Source organism: Nycticebus coucang, chromosome 12, assembly GCF_027406575.1.
Source record: "Nycticebus coucang isolate mNycCou1 chromosome 12, mNycCou1.pri, whole genome shotgun sequence".
Classification (NCBI taxonomy): domain Eukaryota; kingdom Metazoa; phylum Chordata; class Mammalia; order Primates; family Lorisidae; genus Nycticebus; species Nycticebus coucang.
Window position 1 is genome coordinate 112,316,740 of NC_069791.1, and position 19,213 is coordinate 112,335,952.

Sequence of the window (19,213 nt, forward strand, 5' to 3'; positions counted from 1 at the left end):
GTATAATCCACCTATATATTTTATAAGCAAGACTTCTTGAAAAATGGTTTGAATACAAAAATTAGAATGTCTTTCACCAAGGGCATTATAACTATAGTCTATCTTGATGAAGTTCTAACTTCTTCATCCATACCACATAAACATTCTAAATTAAACCAAGTAGTTCATCTGCAATGATAATTAGATGCTTCATCTTAAATATTACATTCAGCAATCTAGCTGGAAAGAAAGAGGTTTACTTACCGAATTAGCAATGGCATGGATGACCCTAGAAAATCCCACAGCATCATTCAGTTCCTCCTAATTAAAAACAAATGAACCCACTATTGATGTACATATATTCCCTTAATTGAATGAAGTAAAAAAAAGCCCCCCTAACATGAATTTATATCAAGTTAGACAGCTTTAGTCTCGTGCGCTTTGTGCCTGATATCCCAAACAACTACATCTAAAAGATCTGTTATACACACCTTTCCTTTTTAGAAAGTAAAATAAGCAACTGGGAAATTATTCATTCATTACTGAAATAACAATGTGAGGATTTATCTATCACTTCAGATAATTTGCTGAAATTTCCAAATCAAGGTATCCCAAAAACACAAACTTTAAAAAGTCACCACCTGCTGGCTAAATGCAATAATGCATTTCTAAGGAAATCCAAGCAGCAGCTAACTAATCAAATCAAGTTCTCATAATTCCTGACTTTTTTCCTGAACAAATACATCTTTTACAAAATATTTAGAGCACAGGACTCTGTGACTCATCCCCACTCACCTTCTTCTCTCCTATTTTCTTTCAAGTGGTATTTATAACAGGCAATCTTGAAAACTTTTCCTTAGCTCTAAACTACTGCCCCTTCTCCTCTTCTCATCACAGCTAACTTGCTGAAAGACTTCTCTTTACACACCAGCTCAGGCTTCACTCCCAGGTGCATCCAGCCCTAAGCTTTCTGTCTTCACTCTAACTGAAGTTGCTCATGTCCTTAAAACTAACCCTCAGGGTAAGAGAAACTAGAACCCTTGTGCACTCTTGGTGAGAATGTAAAACAGTGTAGCCCCTAAGGAAAACACTAATGGAGGTCCCCCTCCTTCCAAATTACCAAATCACCCAGCAGTTCCACTTCTAGGTATATACACAGTCAGAAGAATTCAAAGCCGGGACCCAGATACCTGTACATCCACGTGCATAGCAGCAATATTTACAACAGCCAAAAGCAACCCAGTGTCCATCAGAAAGTGATTTAACAAAGTGTGATACACCCATACAATGAAAAATTATTCAGCCTGAAAAAGGAAGAAAATTCTGACATTCGCTATAGCATGGATGAACCTTGAGGACATTGCTAAGAGAAACAAATCAGTCACAAAAGGACAAATACTGCAAGTGCCTCATCCCTGTAATCCCAGCACTTCCGGAGGCTGAGGAAAGAGGATCACTTGAGGCCAGGAGTTAGGAGACCAGCTTGAGCAACATAGTGAAACCCTGTGTCTACAAAAACCAAAATGAGCTGGGCATAGTGGTGCAAACCTGCAGTCCCAGCTATTTGAGAGGCTGAAACAGGAGGATCATTTGAGCCCAGGAGTTTGAGGTGCTGCTGCACTCTACCCTGGGTGACAGAGGAAGACCCTGTCTAAACCAGAAAAAGAAGAAAAAAAAGAGGGGACCGGAATAGTGGCTAACAGGGGCTGAGCAGGGGGTGGGGATAGGGAGTTGTTAAATGAGTAGAGGGTTTTGGTTTTGCAAGATGAAAATTCTGGAGATGGATGGTAGTCATGATTACCCAACAATGTGAATGTACTTGATGCTACTGAACTACACACTTAAAAATAGTCAAGATAATAAATTTTATGTTGTGTATATTTTATAATTAAAAATTTTTTAAATTTAAAGTATATTTAAAAAATAACAACTCCCTTGGCTTGGCACCTGTGGCTCAAGCGGCTAAGGCGCCAGCCACATACACCTGAGCTGGCGAGTTCGAACCCTGCCCAGCCCGCCAAACAACAATGACGGCTGCAACCAAAAAAATAGCTGGGTGTTGTGGCGGGTGCCTGTAGTCCCAGCTACTTGGGAGGCGGAGGCAGGAGAATCGCTTGAGCCCAGGAGTTGGAGGTTGCTGTGAGCTGTGATGCCACAGCACTCTACCCAGGGCGACAGCTTAAGGCTGTCTCGAAAAACAATAAAATAAAAATAACAACTCTCAAGGTGAAGTCCAATGGCCACGTCGCTATCCTTATCTCTCGAGAGTATCTGACACTGTTGACCACCACTTACTCTAAACATTCTCTTCCCTTGGCTACGTGTCACAATTAATTTCCTGGTACTTTTTTCCTATTTCTGTCTATCTTTAAATGCTGGTGCTCCTCAGGAATCTACCCTCATTCCTCACATACTCCATGGCTGCTCTGATCCAGCCGTAGTGACTGCCAATGACAACTTTCTCCTGTACTCTAGATTGACAAATCTGCTAACAGGACATCCACCCTTGAATGTCCCAAAGACACCAAAAACACCCTCATCAGGTGACACAGAATGTAATGTTTTCTGCCACTAGAGGGGAACAGTCTCACCATGGTTTCCTGGTAAGTGACCTTGTATGTTTCCAAATAGGTCATGCAGGTTAAGGCTGATTTGTGCCTTGGACATGAACCAGTGTGTCTTGCAGACTGCCTCAGGAGGAAGGGGTGGGAGGCAGAGGTGTGTAAGGAGCAGTTGTGAAGTCATCTCCCACCCACTGTGTTAGCATTCCTGGGAAGCTGTCACAGGTTTTAAGGAGTGTGGTTGCTCAGAAAGAGCTATGGTCTAGAACTGGTTCCTTATAATGGGACATCCACAACTCACATTATAGTCATCTGGCCTTGTGTTTGTGTTCTTTTTTGGTATGCAGTACAAGGACCAGCTGGCACCTTCTGCGAACATTCCTTCCTCTCTGCGGGTAAAGAACTATCTAAATCTGAAAGTGCTTCATTGTGTCTTTACTGGCTACAGCAGTCAGGGGTGGCCCTGCCTTACATGTGTGTGAACTTGACATTCATCCACACTCAAATCCACTCCTGCCTCCTCTACCCTTTCCCTCACCAGTGTCACTCCAACCAACTCTACCTACGTGAAATGACCACAATCAACCCAGCCGTGCAAGGCTTGAGTGTCTTCCTTCTTCTTCCTTCCCCTTCCACACCCATATCCAATCTTAATTCCACAGATTCTACCTTCCAAGTAATCTCCAGATTCCACTCACACTGCTAACTATCCTGTTCCAGGTCACTACTATCATTTAGCTAGGTTATTCCACAGCTGAACTTGCTTCCTGCCTCCAAGTCTTACTCCTGCAAATCCATTCTTCAAACAGCAACCAGAGTGATAATGTTCCAACAATGCAGGTATGAGCATCTTATATCCTAATCTGTCAGATCACATATCCTGAACTTTGTTTTAGGAAAACCAGTAATAAATAAACTTAGACACGGGAGTATTAGGTAATGGGCACTGATGCTAGTGACAAACAAGCTGAATGAAACAGAATACTCCCTTCAAGACTGCTTCATTCCACTGCACACTGGTCGACCATGGCATCAGACTCCCTTGGCTGGCTATGCCTAAAGCTTAAGCTTAACATTTCCCTTATTCTAATCTAGTTGTTTTTTTTTTTTTTTAACAAATCAATTCTTCCATGGTAGGAAACTATTCATTTAACTGAATCCAACAAATGCTCTAGAAATATAGAGAAAGGAATGAACCAGCATCTATGGTGCCATTTCTCACTCACTGTAAGGAAATCTGTGCAACCCATTACCTGCTCTTTCGCGTGCTTCTCCTGCTCCCTTCTCTTGCGTTCTTCTTCATCTACTTTGCTGATAGCTATATACTGCTCCTTCTAAAAGACAAAACAGACATCCAATATTCTGGAAGCAACTTGACCCCCAAAATTCAGAATTCTGCTATCATTACAAGTTATAGTTTGGGGATCACTGTGCAGCCTTTCACGGGCCAAACAACAGAAAGCATTTTGAAATGCCAAACAAAAGCTGAACTGATGCATTCAAACCAAAACTTTGCCTCTCTGTTTCCATAACGTTTTCCCATGGTTTACTAAACCAACACAACAGACATCAATTAAATCTATCAACAGACTGTGAGAAAAAGACATTTTTTATGACAAATACTTAAAAAGTTATGCTACATTTGAATGTGAATTTCTAAGTAACTAGTTTTAAAGAAAAATTTCTATACGGTAGAACTTCTGTAAGGTGACCATCCAAGTTCAATCAACTGGTGAACATACGGAGGTGGTCAACATACGTAATGAGGCCTGCTGGACTGAGACATATATGTGGTGCATGTCAGTCTATGAAAATTAGGTCACCATAAGGAGGTAGTCAACTTCTAGAAAGGAAGTGGCCATCTATGGAGGTTCTATTGTTTATTTTGTTAGCATAAGAAAAATAAAACCCTGGATTTTCTGGTAATGTGTCAGATAACTATGGCTTTCTTCCTCATATATTGCATTTTATATATAGTCCATTAAACATACCACAAAACCTTCTATGTCAAAGTTTGAGACTTATCTTCTAGCACAATTGTTTTCAATTTATTTAATTTCTAATTTGATATCTAACTTAAGAGCAAAAATCCAAATTTTTAAATTCAGAAGTTTTGCAAAAGGAACCCACCACTAGCCGCCCAGTGCACCTTGGGAATACATGACAGTAGTGATGTTTATGACCTTGACCTGAATTTAATTTTACGTAACATAAAGCCATAGTACTTGTAATTCTACCAAATCATGCCATAACTTTGTAGTTTAAAGACTGCTAGAAAAATACTTTCTTTTGAATATTCTTTTGGGAGTGACTAGTGATTCAGTAAGAACTTCTCAAGGATTTATTAATACAAGTGATTTAACTTTTCATTTTTCTGCCAGAGTAAGAATATGAACCAACGTTTACATACTTTCAAGTTTACAAAGCATGCTCACTTCTGTTTACCCATGAGGTTATCATAAAAAAGCTGAGATAGACATAAATCATCATTATCATGCTCAGCCCCAAAGTACAAATAAAGAAAATGAAGCTTAGAGAGGTTAAATAAATGACTTGCCCAAGGTCACCCAGCTCACATGTAGCAGAGCCAAAGTGGACATTCTGACTTTCAACACATGGATGTATCATGGGCTGTGTTTAATGTTAACCCTGGAGAACTTCTTGGGGTTACCTTTTCAGTTTCTAAAGTCTCAACATGAATGCCTTTGGGATACCTAAAGAGAAGGAAAATATGGTATTAGTAGATGATTCAATGACAGCTAAAACCCAAAGTCTATTAAAAGTAACTATCTAGCTATAAACTAAGTAAAATAAGTTTTAAGTATGAAATAATTATCTCTACAATGAAGACTTGATAATAAGCATATTCCACATTTCAGCTGCTAAATGGTTTCTTAAACATGGGAATGTACCTGACCTCAAATTAATTTTTTTAAAGGATTTGAGCGTTTTCTAAAATGTCTTGCATCACATAATGCAGTCAACTTATTACCACATAGTCAAATCTTGATTCCAAAGATGTCTATTTCCTAACTGAAAATTGAAAGATCTTTTTAGATTGCACGGGGCATACAGAGGGGAGGTCTGAGATGGCCAGCTTTTTTGTAATTTGGCATAGTAGTTTGCATTGGTGGTGCAAGAGAAAGACCTGGAATGCACATGGAGTAAGTTGCAAGGGTAACACGATAGGAAAGGAGCCTGTGAAAATTAAATGATGGCCGTGTCCTGCTTTGTGTGTGTGTGTGGTTTAACATAACAAATGTTTATTCTTCATTCCCACAAAATCCACTGCAGGTCTAGGAACTCTCTAGAATAGCTGCCCTTCATGCAGGGGCCCAGGGTTCCAGACTACTTTGATCTCATGGCTCCTCTCTTTATGTGCTTCCATGACTTAGGCAGGAAAGCACAGTACTAGTCTTACACCATCTAATAAATGTTTCAACCCAGAAGTGAGGCTTCTGCAACACTCACTAACCAAAACTATCACATGACCCCACCTGCAAGGGCAAACCATTCTCTTAATTGCTCTTAGAAGACAAGCTCCAGAAGGGAATGCATATTGTCTCTCTTGTACACTGCTGTGGCCTCAGAGTCTAGGACAGTGCCTGGCACATCACAGGCCCTTTGTCCTGTTTTGTTCAAAGTATATTCCCAGAATAAATGTCACTGGCAGATTCCAAAAGAAAAATAAGGACCCAAAGGCAAAAGCAAATGTCCACCTGGCCTGAGGCCATTTTCAATTTTGAATTAGAGACCCACCTGCAAATACAATGAAACCAAGAGAAACATACTAGGAAAAACACACACACAAGGCTCCACACCTGTAGCTCAGCAGCTAGGGCGCCAGCCATGTACACCAGAGCTGGCAGGTTCAAATCCAGCCCAGGGTTGCCAAACAACGACAACTACAACCAAAAAATAGCCAGGCATTGTAGCAGGCACCTGTAGTCCCAGCTACTTGGGAGGTAGAGGCAAGAGAATTGCTTAAGCCTAAGAGTTTGAGGTTGCTGTGAGCTGTGACGCCATAGCACTCTACCCAGGGCGACAGCTTGAAATTCTGTCTCACAAAAAAAAAAAAAAAAAAAAAATACAACCACAAAATACTGGATGTGTCAGGTATTTTAAGAGATTCACAGATCTCCTGAAACCCATCCAAAATTTAACCCCAAGTTAAGAACCTCTGCTTTAGAAAAAGCACCTATTACCAAGATCTTAAAACCAAATTTGTATTTGTATTATACCTTCAAAAAAAACACACAGTGTATCTGGAGCTTAATGGATAAGGCCACTGTGATAATTAAAATAAATTTTAAGAGGCTTTAAAGCATCTATTAGAAAGTAGTAATACTTCCCAGGGCAAGACATGATTGCAAGAGGGACTTTACCTAACAAATGCAATCAGTGTAACCTGGCTTATTGTACCCTCAATGAATCCCCAACAATAAAAAAAAAAAAAGAAAGTAATAATAAAGAAAAATAAGCTGATATTAAACTTAATAAAGTAGGAGGAACTTGTATCTTCAAATCACCAAGAATTGCAGAATTTCAAAAGAAAACAAGAGCTAAGAGATTATATTTAGTTTTTAAGTCTTGGGTCCCTCATGGAACTCTTGCATGCAATATAAACACTTACTTCCAGCTCAAAGTCTGATAAATTAGTTTTCTTTGGAACCTATAAGATAAAAAAAAGTATTAATCTTGGCTCATTAAAAGTAAACCCTAACTTATCAGGCATTGGTAGGAAAGATTTCATTTTAAAAAGAGACTTCATTAGAACTGACAGGTAACAAGCAAATAAAAATGGCAGGATGGGCCAGGCATGGTGGCTGATTTCCGTAATCTTAGCACTTTGGGAGACCAAAGGGGGAAGATCACTTAAGGCCAGGAATTCAAGCCAAATCTGAGCTATAGCTAGACTTCTGTCTGAGTGACAAAGCAAGCTATCAGAGATTTATCTCAAAAAGAAAAAAAAAAAAAAAAGGAATCAAAGAAAAAGAAAATAGAATATCTGAAGTAGGAAAATTCCTCATAACTTGACATTTCAAAAATTTCCTTAATATTATTATATTGCTTTTAAAAAAGAGGTAGAAATTCTTGTTTAATGAAAATATTATTTCCTGTGTGGCTGTATAAAGAAAGTTTAAAGTATACAGATGCATTATAACCATCTTATGAAGCTCATCACAAAGTAAAAGAGAAAAAAGATGTTCAAGTTACTGACTCTCTGAAAGGCTGATGTTTTTTACTACAAAGAGAAAAGAACAGAGGAAGCCTGGCAGTGAATCTTATCTTTTGAGGACTTCATGTATTTAGCACTCCCCAGAGCCAAAGTAATGATGTCATTCTTGGGCATAACTCAGAGTCAAAGTTGCACAGCTTTTCTCCCCTCCAGGTACAGGACAAAGTGTTCATTCAGTGTCTCAATACACAATCATCCTCACTGAGTAATGCTAAAGTTAGTACATAAATCTTGAGAACATGCCTATAATAAAAAGACTACTTATAAAGGTGTTTTAAGAAGACCAAATGCATCAAACGCCAGAAATCATCTACCTTTTAAAAAAAGGACACAAGAAAATGTTCAGGACAACTAACCCAGTGCATGGATCTAAATCCAAGTTCTTGTTTTCTTCACTTTGTAATAAATCTTCGATTTTCTCTCTGAGGAATCAGAATAGATCATGACCATCAGTACCTTCAGGGAATGAAGTAGTCAACCAACAGAATAATCATATCTAAAAGTAGTCTAACTACAAGAACATGTGACAATGTAATTTTACCAAATCATGCTATAACTTTTTAGTCCAAAGACTTTTTTTAAAAATGCTTTACTTTGGATATCCTTTTAGAGGGGATTAATGAATTGGGAACAACTTCTCAAGGATTTGTCAATACAAGCGATTTAAGTCTTTACTTTTCTAGTAAAGCACTTATAATGAGCAAGAACACATACACATACTCATCCAAAGGCACATCTACTTGTCAGAAACTTCACTGCGAGTAAGATAAACATGGACATGTTGCAGTGTGAGTGGGTCTGATCCACTCCTCTGCCAACAGGGAGACGGGACAGTGGGTGTCAGGCCCTTGGTGCATGCGGGTCTGCCATGTGCTGAGGTCTCTAGTGACATGTACCAAGTCCATGTACATAGAACGCTATTTATAACTTGCTGCTGTTGCACAAATTCAGATATGCCACAGTGAAATCCAGCCACTCACGACATACTATGTGCATGTAGCACAGGTGTGAGACACAGATGCCAGTCTTGTCCCAATACACGTTATGAAATGCCTGTTTGGTTTCAGTTTAGAACTTACACCACTTGGTCAATAAATTTCTTCTGGTCCTCAGGAATTGTCACACGACATTTTGAAGCGTTAGGAGATACATATGCACCATTGGCCTGTGAACGTTTTTCATCATACTGCTCTCTTAACTGTCTTTCTTCTTCCTGATTTAAATATGGAATTCCTAAACATAATTTTAAAAAGAATGCATTAACAGAAGTAACTGTTTAAAAAACTTTTAATGCACCAGAGGCTAAATTACTCAGTAGAGTTTTACCATATTTAATTTCATGACAAAAGAATCAACAGAAAAGGTAAGTAATTTTGAAATGTGTTCATTCATTCATTCTTCTTTCAACAAAAAATTTACTTGACTTTTTTGCTTTGTCAAGCATTTTACTGCCACTGGGGAACTGAACAGCGAACAAGCAGATGCACCCTGCTCTGTAGTGAAGGGAACTATTTCTGACAAGATGATCAGCAAAGGCTTCTGTGACAAAGAACTCGAAGGATGAGAACGTTGTCAGTCATGTACAGTGCTAGGGGAAGAGGATGTCAGGCAGGGAAACAAGTTTAAATGCACACAGGATGGAACTGAGTTGGACTGTGGTTGAACAGCAAGAAAGCTGCTGTGGCCAAAACACAGTGAGCAAAGGGGTAATGATATGACATCAAGCTGGAAAGAGAATGGAGCAAGTTTATGTCAGCCCTTATTGCCCATAAATTATTTCCTTCCAAGAGCAAATGGACACCATTAGAAGGCAAGATCTTTAGAAGAAGGTTAAGAAAGACCATTGGCTATTGGCTTCATGTTTAAAAAGTCATGTTGACTAATGTGAAAGTGGAAGTGAGGAGACAAGTTAGGGGCAACTGTCCAGGCAAGATATGACAGCTCAGATCAGAAGTCAGCAAACTTTTCTTTTTTTTTTTTTTTTTGGTAGAGACAGAGTTTCACTTTATTGCCCTTGGTAGAGTGCCGTGGCATCACACGGCTCACAGCAACCTCCAACTCCTGGGCCTAGGCGATTCTCCTGCCTCAGCCTCCCAAGTAGCTGGGACTACAGGCACCCGCCACAACGCCCGGCTATTTTTTTTATTGCAGTTTGGCCGGGGTTGGGTTTGAACCCGCCACCCTCGATATATGGGGCCGGCGCCCTGCTCACTGAGCCACAGGCGCCGCCCAGCAAACTTTTCTTAAAGGGTTAGATAATAAATGCTTTGGGCTTGTGGGCCACATGGGGGTCCACTGTAGCACAGAAGTAACCATATACAACATGTACATGTGTGGGTACAGCTGTGTTCTAATAAAATTTTATTTACAAAATAGGCAGCCAGCAGTAGGCCACCCTTTGTGACCTTGGTGTGGACAATGAAGATGGCAGGATAAATGCAGAGAGTGATTTTCAATATAGAAAAGATAAAATTTACTGATACACTAAGGGTGAGGAATAAAGAAAAAAGCACAATCAAGAATTGACACCTAGTTATTTGGTTTAAGGAACTGAGAAGTTGGTAGGGCCATGAACTGAGGTAAGGAAAATTAGGGTAAGAACAGGTCTGGGAGTCCAAGGGGTAGGAGTCCAACTCTATCTTTTGGATATATTAAATCATCTAAGGATATACATATACAGAGTTGCAGATAGAAGCCTATAGCTTAAGAGAAATGTGTTAAGATATAAATTTAGTTATCATCAGGATATAAGTGGAATTACAAGTAAAAACCATGGGACATTAAGGAATTTATAGAAAGAATAATGACATTAGAAAATCACCATCTGTCATCAATAACTGAAGCAAGAATCATCAATAGATACTAAAACTGATCAGCAAAAAACAGTGATCCAAGTTACCATCACCAGTGACGGGACCAGTTGCCATCACGTGCTGCCTGATGCGGCACCCTGAGAATGACACACATGTGTGTCTGTAGTGACCCTGCCAAAAATGAGCAAGTGTATGTGGACAGTTTTGTGGAAACATTAGACATGGCCAAACAGAAGGCATTCTACAAAGTATGTAACTTCCACATTCAAGAACATCAAGGTATTAAAAGACAAAAATAGACTGAGAACCACTTCTGGATTTAAGAAAAATAAAGAAATGACAACTAAATGTGACGTGTGATCCAGGACTAAATCTCGATCAGGGAATACATTTTCTTCTCTTGCTTTAAGTGGTAGAATTTAAATAAGATTTGTAAATTAGGTAACAGTACTACTGTAGCAGAGATCATCCTTATTTTTAGGAAATACACATAAGGAGTGGGGACTAAGGGTTGGCATGTCTGCAGCTTAATCTAAAATGGTTCAGGGGGAAAAAGTGTAATGTGTGCACATGTATAAAAATGACAAGCCCTACTCGGGAGGCTGAGGCAAGAGAATCACCTAAACCCAAGAGCTGGAGGTTGCTGTGAGCTCTGACGCCACGGCACTCTATTGAGGGTGATAAAGTGAGACTCTGTCTCTTAAAAAAAAAAAAATGACAAGCCACACTGTTAGCATTCAGGGAACTGGAGGGAAGGTCTACAGAAACTCCTTGTGGTATTTTTTTGCAACACGTAAGTCTGAAATTATTTCAAAATAAAAATGTAAAGCTGGGTATGGTGGTTCACACCTATAAGTCCAGCCCTTTGGGAGGCTGAGGTGGGAGGATCACTTGAACCCAGGAGTTTGAGACCAGCCTAGGGAACATAGTGAGACCCTGCCTGTACAAAAAGTTTAAAATTAGCCAGGTGTATAGTCCCAGATGCTTGGGAGGCTGAGGAGAGAGGATCACTTGAACCCAGGAGTTCGAGGTTGTAGCAAGCTATGATGATGGCACTGCAGCTTAGCCCAGGTGACAAGAGTGAGCCCTGTCTCAAAATAATAATAATAAAATAAACCCATGGGCTATAAGATCAACTAGGAAAAGGAATACTTAGAAGCTGGTGACAGGAAAAAGAGCTAATCAGGACATGAGGAGTCAAGAGTGAGAGGAAAACCAGAAGAACAAGTGTGTTGGAAGCCAGGAGGGAACAATCAGCTGGGATGGATTCTGCCAAAAGGTGGAGCGAGATGAAGACCAAGGGGGACAACCTTGATCTGAAACTGTGGCAGCCCAGTGTGGGTCGGCAGGCCTCAGTGAGGGAGTGGCAGGGGGCCGATTGGAGCAGGGCTACGGAAAACTGCTTCACGGCACTTTCTCTAAGTGGAAGCATCACTGGGTAGAAAGGGGAGAGGAATGTGGAATCAAGGTAGAACGTTTGGTTTTTACTTGGTTTGGGTTATTTTAACATAGAGATACTCCTACAGGTGTGTTTGGCCTTCTAGTAATGTAATATCTTTGACAATTGGGTAAAGCCTAGACTCCTCCCTCAGAGCAATGTTTTCAGATGCATGAAACAAATAAACAAGATTATAAAGAATGGCAATGATGTTAAAACAGTTATAAGAATAGTTTTAAATATTTGTGATACAGTGTTATCAGTTTCTTCACCAACACATTAAAGACAAGATCCAAATGGCAAGTGAAACAATGATAATTTCAAAGTACTGATGAACATAAGCAGTATTCAAGATATCTGTAACTAAAATGTTATTTGAAGATATTTAGATTTCCACTGATGACACAGTCCCAAATACTGTTAAGTACTATTGGGGTTGTTACCTACATTCATAATGGAAGAAACTATTAAATTTCAGCTCAAAGGTATAAAAAATACAGACATTAATGTTCTCCCCTCCAAGTTCAGGATTCCTCAATTCTACCTATGGGGAGTAGACAAGGTGCCTTTGGACTGGGTTAAGAAGTTCTGTACCTGTAGCATGTTAATGAAGGTTGATCCAGTAAAGAAGAGAAGAGAAGATGATTAAGGAGAAAGAAGGATAAACTGAAAGAGCTAGTGCTTGGCAAGGCAGATGGCCTAGCCTTTAACAGGTGCAGGGAGTGTTCTTCCACTGCAAAGGAGGCAAAAAAAACTGGGTTTAGACTTAGGACAGCCTATCACAGGCTCTGGCGATAAGTATACGAAGCCCTTCTCTCCTGGCTTCTATTTTCATTGGTGAGACGTGGTCATGAGCTGGGATGGGGAGTTTGGAGAAACCTGGTAATTCAAAAAGGCATCTAAGAGAGCTAAAAGGTAGTTCTAGGTTGGAAAAGTAAGATTTTTTTGAGCACAACAGAGTGCTTATTTGAAGTTTGTGCCCATAATTTAGAGCAAATTAGTTCAAGTTTGTTGTGCTTTCCAGCAATAATCAGATGCTCAGAAACAGAAAAGGTGTATGGTCCAGATTCTATCACAGTTGGGACTTTTCTAGACAAGTACAATGGAGGGAGAAGAAAGGAAGGACAATGATGGACCATGTGGATAAGGAGGAGAGTCAAGGTATTCACCACCGTCACACTTTAAAGATCTGGAAAATATAGTACTTCGTTTTATATGGAATCAGAAAAAACTTCGAATAGCCAAGACATTACTCAGAAATAAAAACAAATCAGGAGGAATCACGCTTTCAGACTTCAGGCTATGCGATAAATCTATAGTGATCAAAACAGCATGGTACTGGCACAAAAATAGAACAGAATAGAGAATCAAGAGATGAGCCCCGCCACTTATCATTTGATCTTTGATAAGTCTATCAAAAACATAAATTGGAGGAAAGATTCCCTATTTAACAAATGGTGCTCGGTGAATTGGCTGGTGACTTGTAGAAGACCGAAACTGGACCCTCACCTTTCACCATTAACAAAAATTGACTCTCACTGGATAAAAGATTTAAAAGTGAGACATGAAATTATAAAGATACTTGGAGAGAGTGCAGAGAAAACACTTGAAGAAATTGGCCTGGGAGAGTATTTCATGAGAAGGACCCCCTACCCCCGGCAATTGAAGCAACACCAAAAATATATTATTAGTCTGATCAAACTAAAAAGCTTCTGCACAGCCAAGAACACAGTAAGTAAAGCAAGCAGACAGCTCTCAGAATGGGAGAAGATATTTGCGGGTTATGTTTCTGACAAAGGTTTGATAACTAGAATCCACGGAGAACTCAAACTAATTAATAAGAAAAGAACAAGTGATCCCATTTCATTGTGGGCAAGAGACTGGAACAGAAGCTTCTCTCAAGAAGATAGGCCTATGGCCTACAAACCCATGAAAAAATGCTCATCATCCTTAATCATCAGAGAAACACAAATCAAAACCACTGTGAGATATCATCTAACTCTAGTAAGAGTAGCCCACATCACAAAATCCCAAAACTACAGATGCTGGCATGGATGTGGAGAGAGGGAAACACTTCTGCACTACTGATGGGAATGCAAGCTAATATGTCCCTTTTGGAAAGAAGTTTGGAGAACACTGAGGGAACTAAAAGTAGACCTGCCCTTCAATCCTGCAATTCCTCTACTAGGTATATATCCAGATGACCAAAAATCATTTTACAACAAAGATATTTGCACTAGAATGTTTATTGCAGCCCAATTCATAATTGCTAAGTCATGGAAGCAGCCCAAATGCCCATGAACCCATGAATGGATTAACAAACTGAGGTATACGTATACCATGGAATTTTATGCAGCCATAAAAAATATGGAGACTTTACCTCTTTTATGTTTACATGGATGGAGCTGGAACATATTTTTCTTAGTAAAGTATCTCAAGAATGGAAGAAAAAGTACCCAATATACTCAATACTATTATGAAACCAATATATAATCACTCACACTTTCATATGAAAGATAAAACATAACTATAGCCCAGGATGAAGGAGGGAAGAGGAGGGGAAAGGGAGAGGCGGGGGGAGGCCGGGAGAAAGGAGGGTTTTCAGTGGGACCACACCTATGGTGCATACTGCAAGGGTACATGTCAAATCTACTAAGAGTAGAGTATAAATGTCTTAACACAACAATTAAGTAAGTGAGGTGAAGACTATGTTAACCAGTTTGATGTACCCACTCCACATTGTACCTCATAAACACATCAATGTACACAGTTATGACTTAATAAAAAAAAAAGGTATTGAAGAGGGGAAGTTAATAAGGCAGTGAAAATGCAACAGAAGTCAACAGATCACTGAAGCCAGGTACTGGACAGTGCTCTTGAGGAAAAAAACACTGCAGATGGGAAAGAATAGGTGCAGTTAGCAAAGACGAGACCCATCATGCTTGTTAAGGGAGACAGAAGCAAACACTGTGGATGCTTTGGTCAAGGACTGGCAGAGCCTCTGCCATCATCCTGTGGGTGCAAGAGTCACATCCACAGGAACGTGAATGAAGAGAGGAATGGGCATGGAGGGAATGGGAATGGCCCAGTCAGCAAAGAGAAAGCAGCAGAGTCGGTGACAGTCCTGAGGAAAATGGGAATTCAGGTGCTTTGGAAGTGGCATGGAGAACCATGGAAGTTACCTCACACAGTGTAGCCCAAAACACAGAAGAGTGAGAGGTGAAACCACCTGCCTTAGAAAAAGCTGCAGGGGGAAAGAGCAACAGGAGGAGTCGCCTGGTCCACTTTCCAACAAGGAAGTCACAGGAACTTCAGAGAAGACTGCCCAGTGTAATGGGTCTGGCATTTACAGAGCTTAAATGGAAAGATTTGATAACAAGAGAAAGGAGAGTCCAGATCAGATTTACAGAGTATCTACAACAGCATGGGGATAAGTCTTAGTAAAAACGGGTGGCCTGGGAATCGATTCAGTTGTGACTAGAATACTCCAAGGTTCATGACTATAAAACAATGAGAAAGTCACATACTCCATTTGACTATTTCTCTTCTTTTATGAAAATAAAACCAACAGGCTGGAAACTATACCACCATATAATACTGGCTAAAATAGTTCTTTCAAAAGATTTTTACATTATTCCCATATAGAGTTCTAAATAAACTTGGAACTTCTGTTTGGGTTTTTTTTAATTATTAATTTTTAGAGGTGGAGTCTCGCTCTGCCACAATGACCTGCATATGACCAATGCAGCCTGTAGCCTTGAACTCTGGGCTCCAGAGACCCTCCTGTCTAACCTCCTGAGTATCTGGGACTACAGGTGCCACCATGCCCAGCCAGAGTCTCTGCTTTATAATGGCTTCTAGAATAAAGTGTGAGATAAATTTAAAAAAAATTACTTTGATATTCAAATTGTACTGCCTAGCTGTTCACTCACTATATTAAGGAGTTTAGGCTCCAAAAACTTTTGAATATTTTTAAAAATCAAGATCATCATAAAAATGCAGATGTAGCACCAACGAAGCAATTAAAAACAACATGGCATGGCATCAACTTGCAAGAAGGCCATGCTGAGAAGACAATTTATTTGAACTCTATGTACTTTTTTTGAGAAAAATCTAGTACTTTTACTGCCACAAACCTCCTTCCCTTCCTCATTCATTCATTCTATATTCACCCTGGGGGAAAAAAACAATTTGTAAAAATAATTAAAACTGCTATTGACCTTAAAGTAGTATGTGCTTAATATCACTGGGAAAAGCAGAGGCTTTCCCAAACATTATTAGGGAAATAAATAAAATGGAAGGAAAGCCAATCTGGCATGCTATAGTCCAGCACCCATGCCCCCATTCATTCATCAAATATTTAGTGGCCACATCCCTGATATAGAAGAGGAATGTACTAGGGATTTGAGATGAATTAGACACACTCCCTTCGTCAATATGCTCACCAGCCTGACACCCAGTAAGTTTGCCCTAGCAATTGTGTACTCTTTGTGGACTTTTCTTTCCTTCCTTGAAAAACCAAGCAACTGTCTCCAATTATAAAACAAGTGCATTTACAGAGCCTGAATGGAAAAGGGGGTTTTTATTTTAGCATTACTGAAATGTGACTACTTTTGAAAGTACTATACCTCTTGTGAGACTGGAAGCAAACAAAGAAGCATTTCCCATAAGTGATGAGTTAAGTATTTAAGTCACACCAATGGTAGAATAAACTAACTACACTCAATAGAAACAGGAATTTGAAAGCACTCATTAGAGTTAAATGAAGTAAAAAACTAAAAGATAAGAGTTTTAAAAAATTCTAAGGCTATATACAGTGTACTAGAACTAGATTCTGTCTCAGATAGAAGGCACAAAATAGTACTTTTCAACCAAATCCAGATTCACGTCCCAAGAACATTTAAAAGGTTTATAAACTGTAAAGATAAACCACATATAATCTTACCATTGTGAAAAACTTTATTAAAATCAAATCCCTGGCTTGCTAGAAAGTCAATGCTTGAGCTCTGAAAAAAGAACAAACAGAACATAAATTTTGGTGACATTAGCAGCAAATTTAGGAACAGAAATAGGGAAGTAAATAGGAAAGTAAATAAGACAACCAAGCCGGGAAGCAGCACAGCAAAGGTCAGAGAGAAGGGATTGCTACTCCACCCAGGGTCGTTCACCCACTTGCAGTATTTGGGCTCTTCTCCTTTTGTTTGGGGGTGGTGTGTGTGTGTGTGTGTGTGTGTGTGTTTGGTTTTTGTTTCTGAGACAGGGTCTCACTGTGTCAACTAGCCTAGAAGGCAGTCGGGTCATTATAGTTCACTGTGACTTCAAACTCTTGGGCTCAAGAGATCTGCTTGCCTCAGCCTCCCAAGCAGCTTAGGACTACAGGCATGCACCACCCACGAACAGCTAATTTTCTACTTTGTGTAGAAATGGGGTCTTGCTCTTGCTCAGGCTGATCTCAAACTCCTGGTCTCACACAATCTTTTCACCTCAGCCTTGCAAAATGTTAAAATTTCACATGCATGAGCCACTGCACCTGGCGCCCAAAATCTTAATTGGATGTTTTTAATGTTCAAGATCAAGACAGAGAAGTTTCCAGTAATAAGCCTTACTAAACAAACTTACCTCAAACCTAGGATGTGCATGGTGACTCACACCTGTAATCCAACACGCTGGGAGGCCAAAGTGGGTGAAATACTTGAACTCAGGAGTTCAAGACCCGAGTAAGAGTGAGACCCCTGTCTCTACTAAAAATAGAAAAACTGAAGCAAGAGACCTGCCTGAGCCCAATAGTTTGAAGTTGTCGTGAGTTATGATGAAGCCATGGCACTCTACCCAGGGCAACAAAGTGAGACTTTGTCGCAAAAAAAACAGACACAAAAGCAAAAAACCCTAGGATAAGCAGAAACACGTAAGCAAATTTAGTTTCGTTTTTTTTCTCTGTGAATTTATTTATTTCAGATAGTGAGGGTATAAACAATTAGGTTACAACCCTTGCATCTGTTAGGTGGAGTCCCTGTTGTAGTTGTGTCCTACACCTAAGAGGTGTGCCTGAGCACATATGCCCTTACATTGTGCTCAGTTAGTGGGAGCACACCCAAACCTCCCTTCTATCCCCTCCTCCCAACTTGAATTAAGTTTTTCTCTTGTGTAGGCGTGTATTAAATCATCTACTGGGTTCATAGTAGCATCGAGTACAGTGGATACTTTCACTTCCATTGTCGTGATACTTTATTAAGAAGAATGTGTTTCAACTCCATCCAGGTTAATACAAACTATGTAAATTCCCCATCAGAGAGAAGGGAACATTTTTATACTGTTGGTGAGACTGCAAACTAATACAGCCTCTTTGGAAAGAAAGTATGGAGAATCCTCAAAGAACTCAAAATAGACCTTCCATTAGATACTGCAATTCCATTACTAGGCATCTACACAGCAGGAGAAAAAGTCACGTAAGCAAATTTAAATAAAAATCTCACTATTACAGGTGGTACACAGGTATGGCAAAATCCTAAGTTTGTACTCAAACTGACTAATGAGAGGAAGCATTACTAAACTGAACTATTCTCTGACATTTTACCATCAGTTTAGATCAAAGGACATTGTACCAAACATTCCCATTAACCTTACCATAGTATTCACTTCAGAGATATGACTGAACACAGGGTTTTCTACAGCAATGATTTCTTTACCATTTAAAGGATAAATGTTCTGAAGTCTCTATTCTGGGAAAAACTATACTGATCATGAGCCCTGGATTGTTTTAATCCTATGGACCACAAAACCCTCTTTTCTTTGCCGCTAGGGAACTGAGAGACAAACAATTGAGACTTTCTTTAGCTCAAATTCTATGTTCTTTTCATACCATAGTAATCATATAAATTCCCTTTCAATGTCTCATTTACTTATTTTAAAACTCTAATGTTAAAATATAGAACTCCATAGTTGACCACCTGTCTGCCTCAACCACCTCAAGTTGACCTAATTTTCACAGACCAGACATGCACCACATGCATGTATTGGTAGGCCTTGTTCCTTATGTTGACCTCTTCTGTATGTTGACCAGTTTGTCCCTTGGGTAGTCAACTTACTAAGATTCTACTGTGCGGTATAATCTTTACTAGCCAATCCTTTTTTAAACAAGGCAAGATATAAAAAGATAATCCTGACTGGGCAAGGTGGCTCGCAC

At 39.6% G+C, this 19,213-nt stretch overlaps 1 protein-coding gene across 4 annotated transcripts in view; it reads right to left on the minus strand.

Annotated features, from left to right (window-relative positions):
- PARN (poly(A)-specific ribonuclease) overlaps positions 1 to 19,213 on the minus strand; it is a 272,151-nt gene that overhangs the window by 243,598 nt on the left and 9,340 nt on the right. For all 4 annotated transcript variants that reach the window (XR_008373466.1, XR_008373465.1, XM_053557661.1 and 1 more), the window contains exons 7-13: positions 16,976 to 17,036; positions 8,859 to 9,012; positions 8,136 to 8,201; positions 7,174 to 7,212; positions 5,212 to 5,254; positions 3,794 to 3,874; positions 244 to 300 (exon numbers count right to left, since the gene is read on the minus strand). Coding sequence is in view for 2 of the 4 variants with exons in the window: in XM_053557661.1 (XP_053413636.1) it covers positions 244 to 300; positions 3,794 to 3,874; positions 5,212 to 5,254; positions 7,174 to 7,212; positions 8,136 to 8,201; positions 8,859 to 9,012; positions 16,976 to 17,036 (501 nt within the window). In the remaining 2 variants the exon portion in view is untranslated. The remainder of the gene's footprint in view (positions 1 to 243; positions 301 to 3,793; positions 3,875 to 5,211; positions 5,255 to 7,173; positions 7,213 to 8,135; positions 8,202 to 8,858; positions 9,013 to 16,975; positions 17,037 to 19,213) is intronic.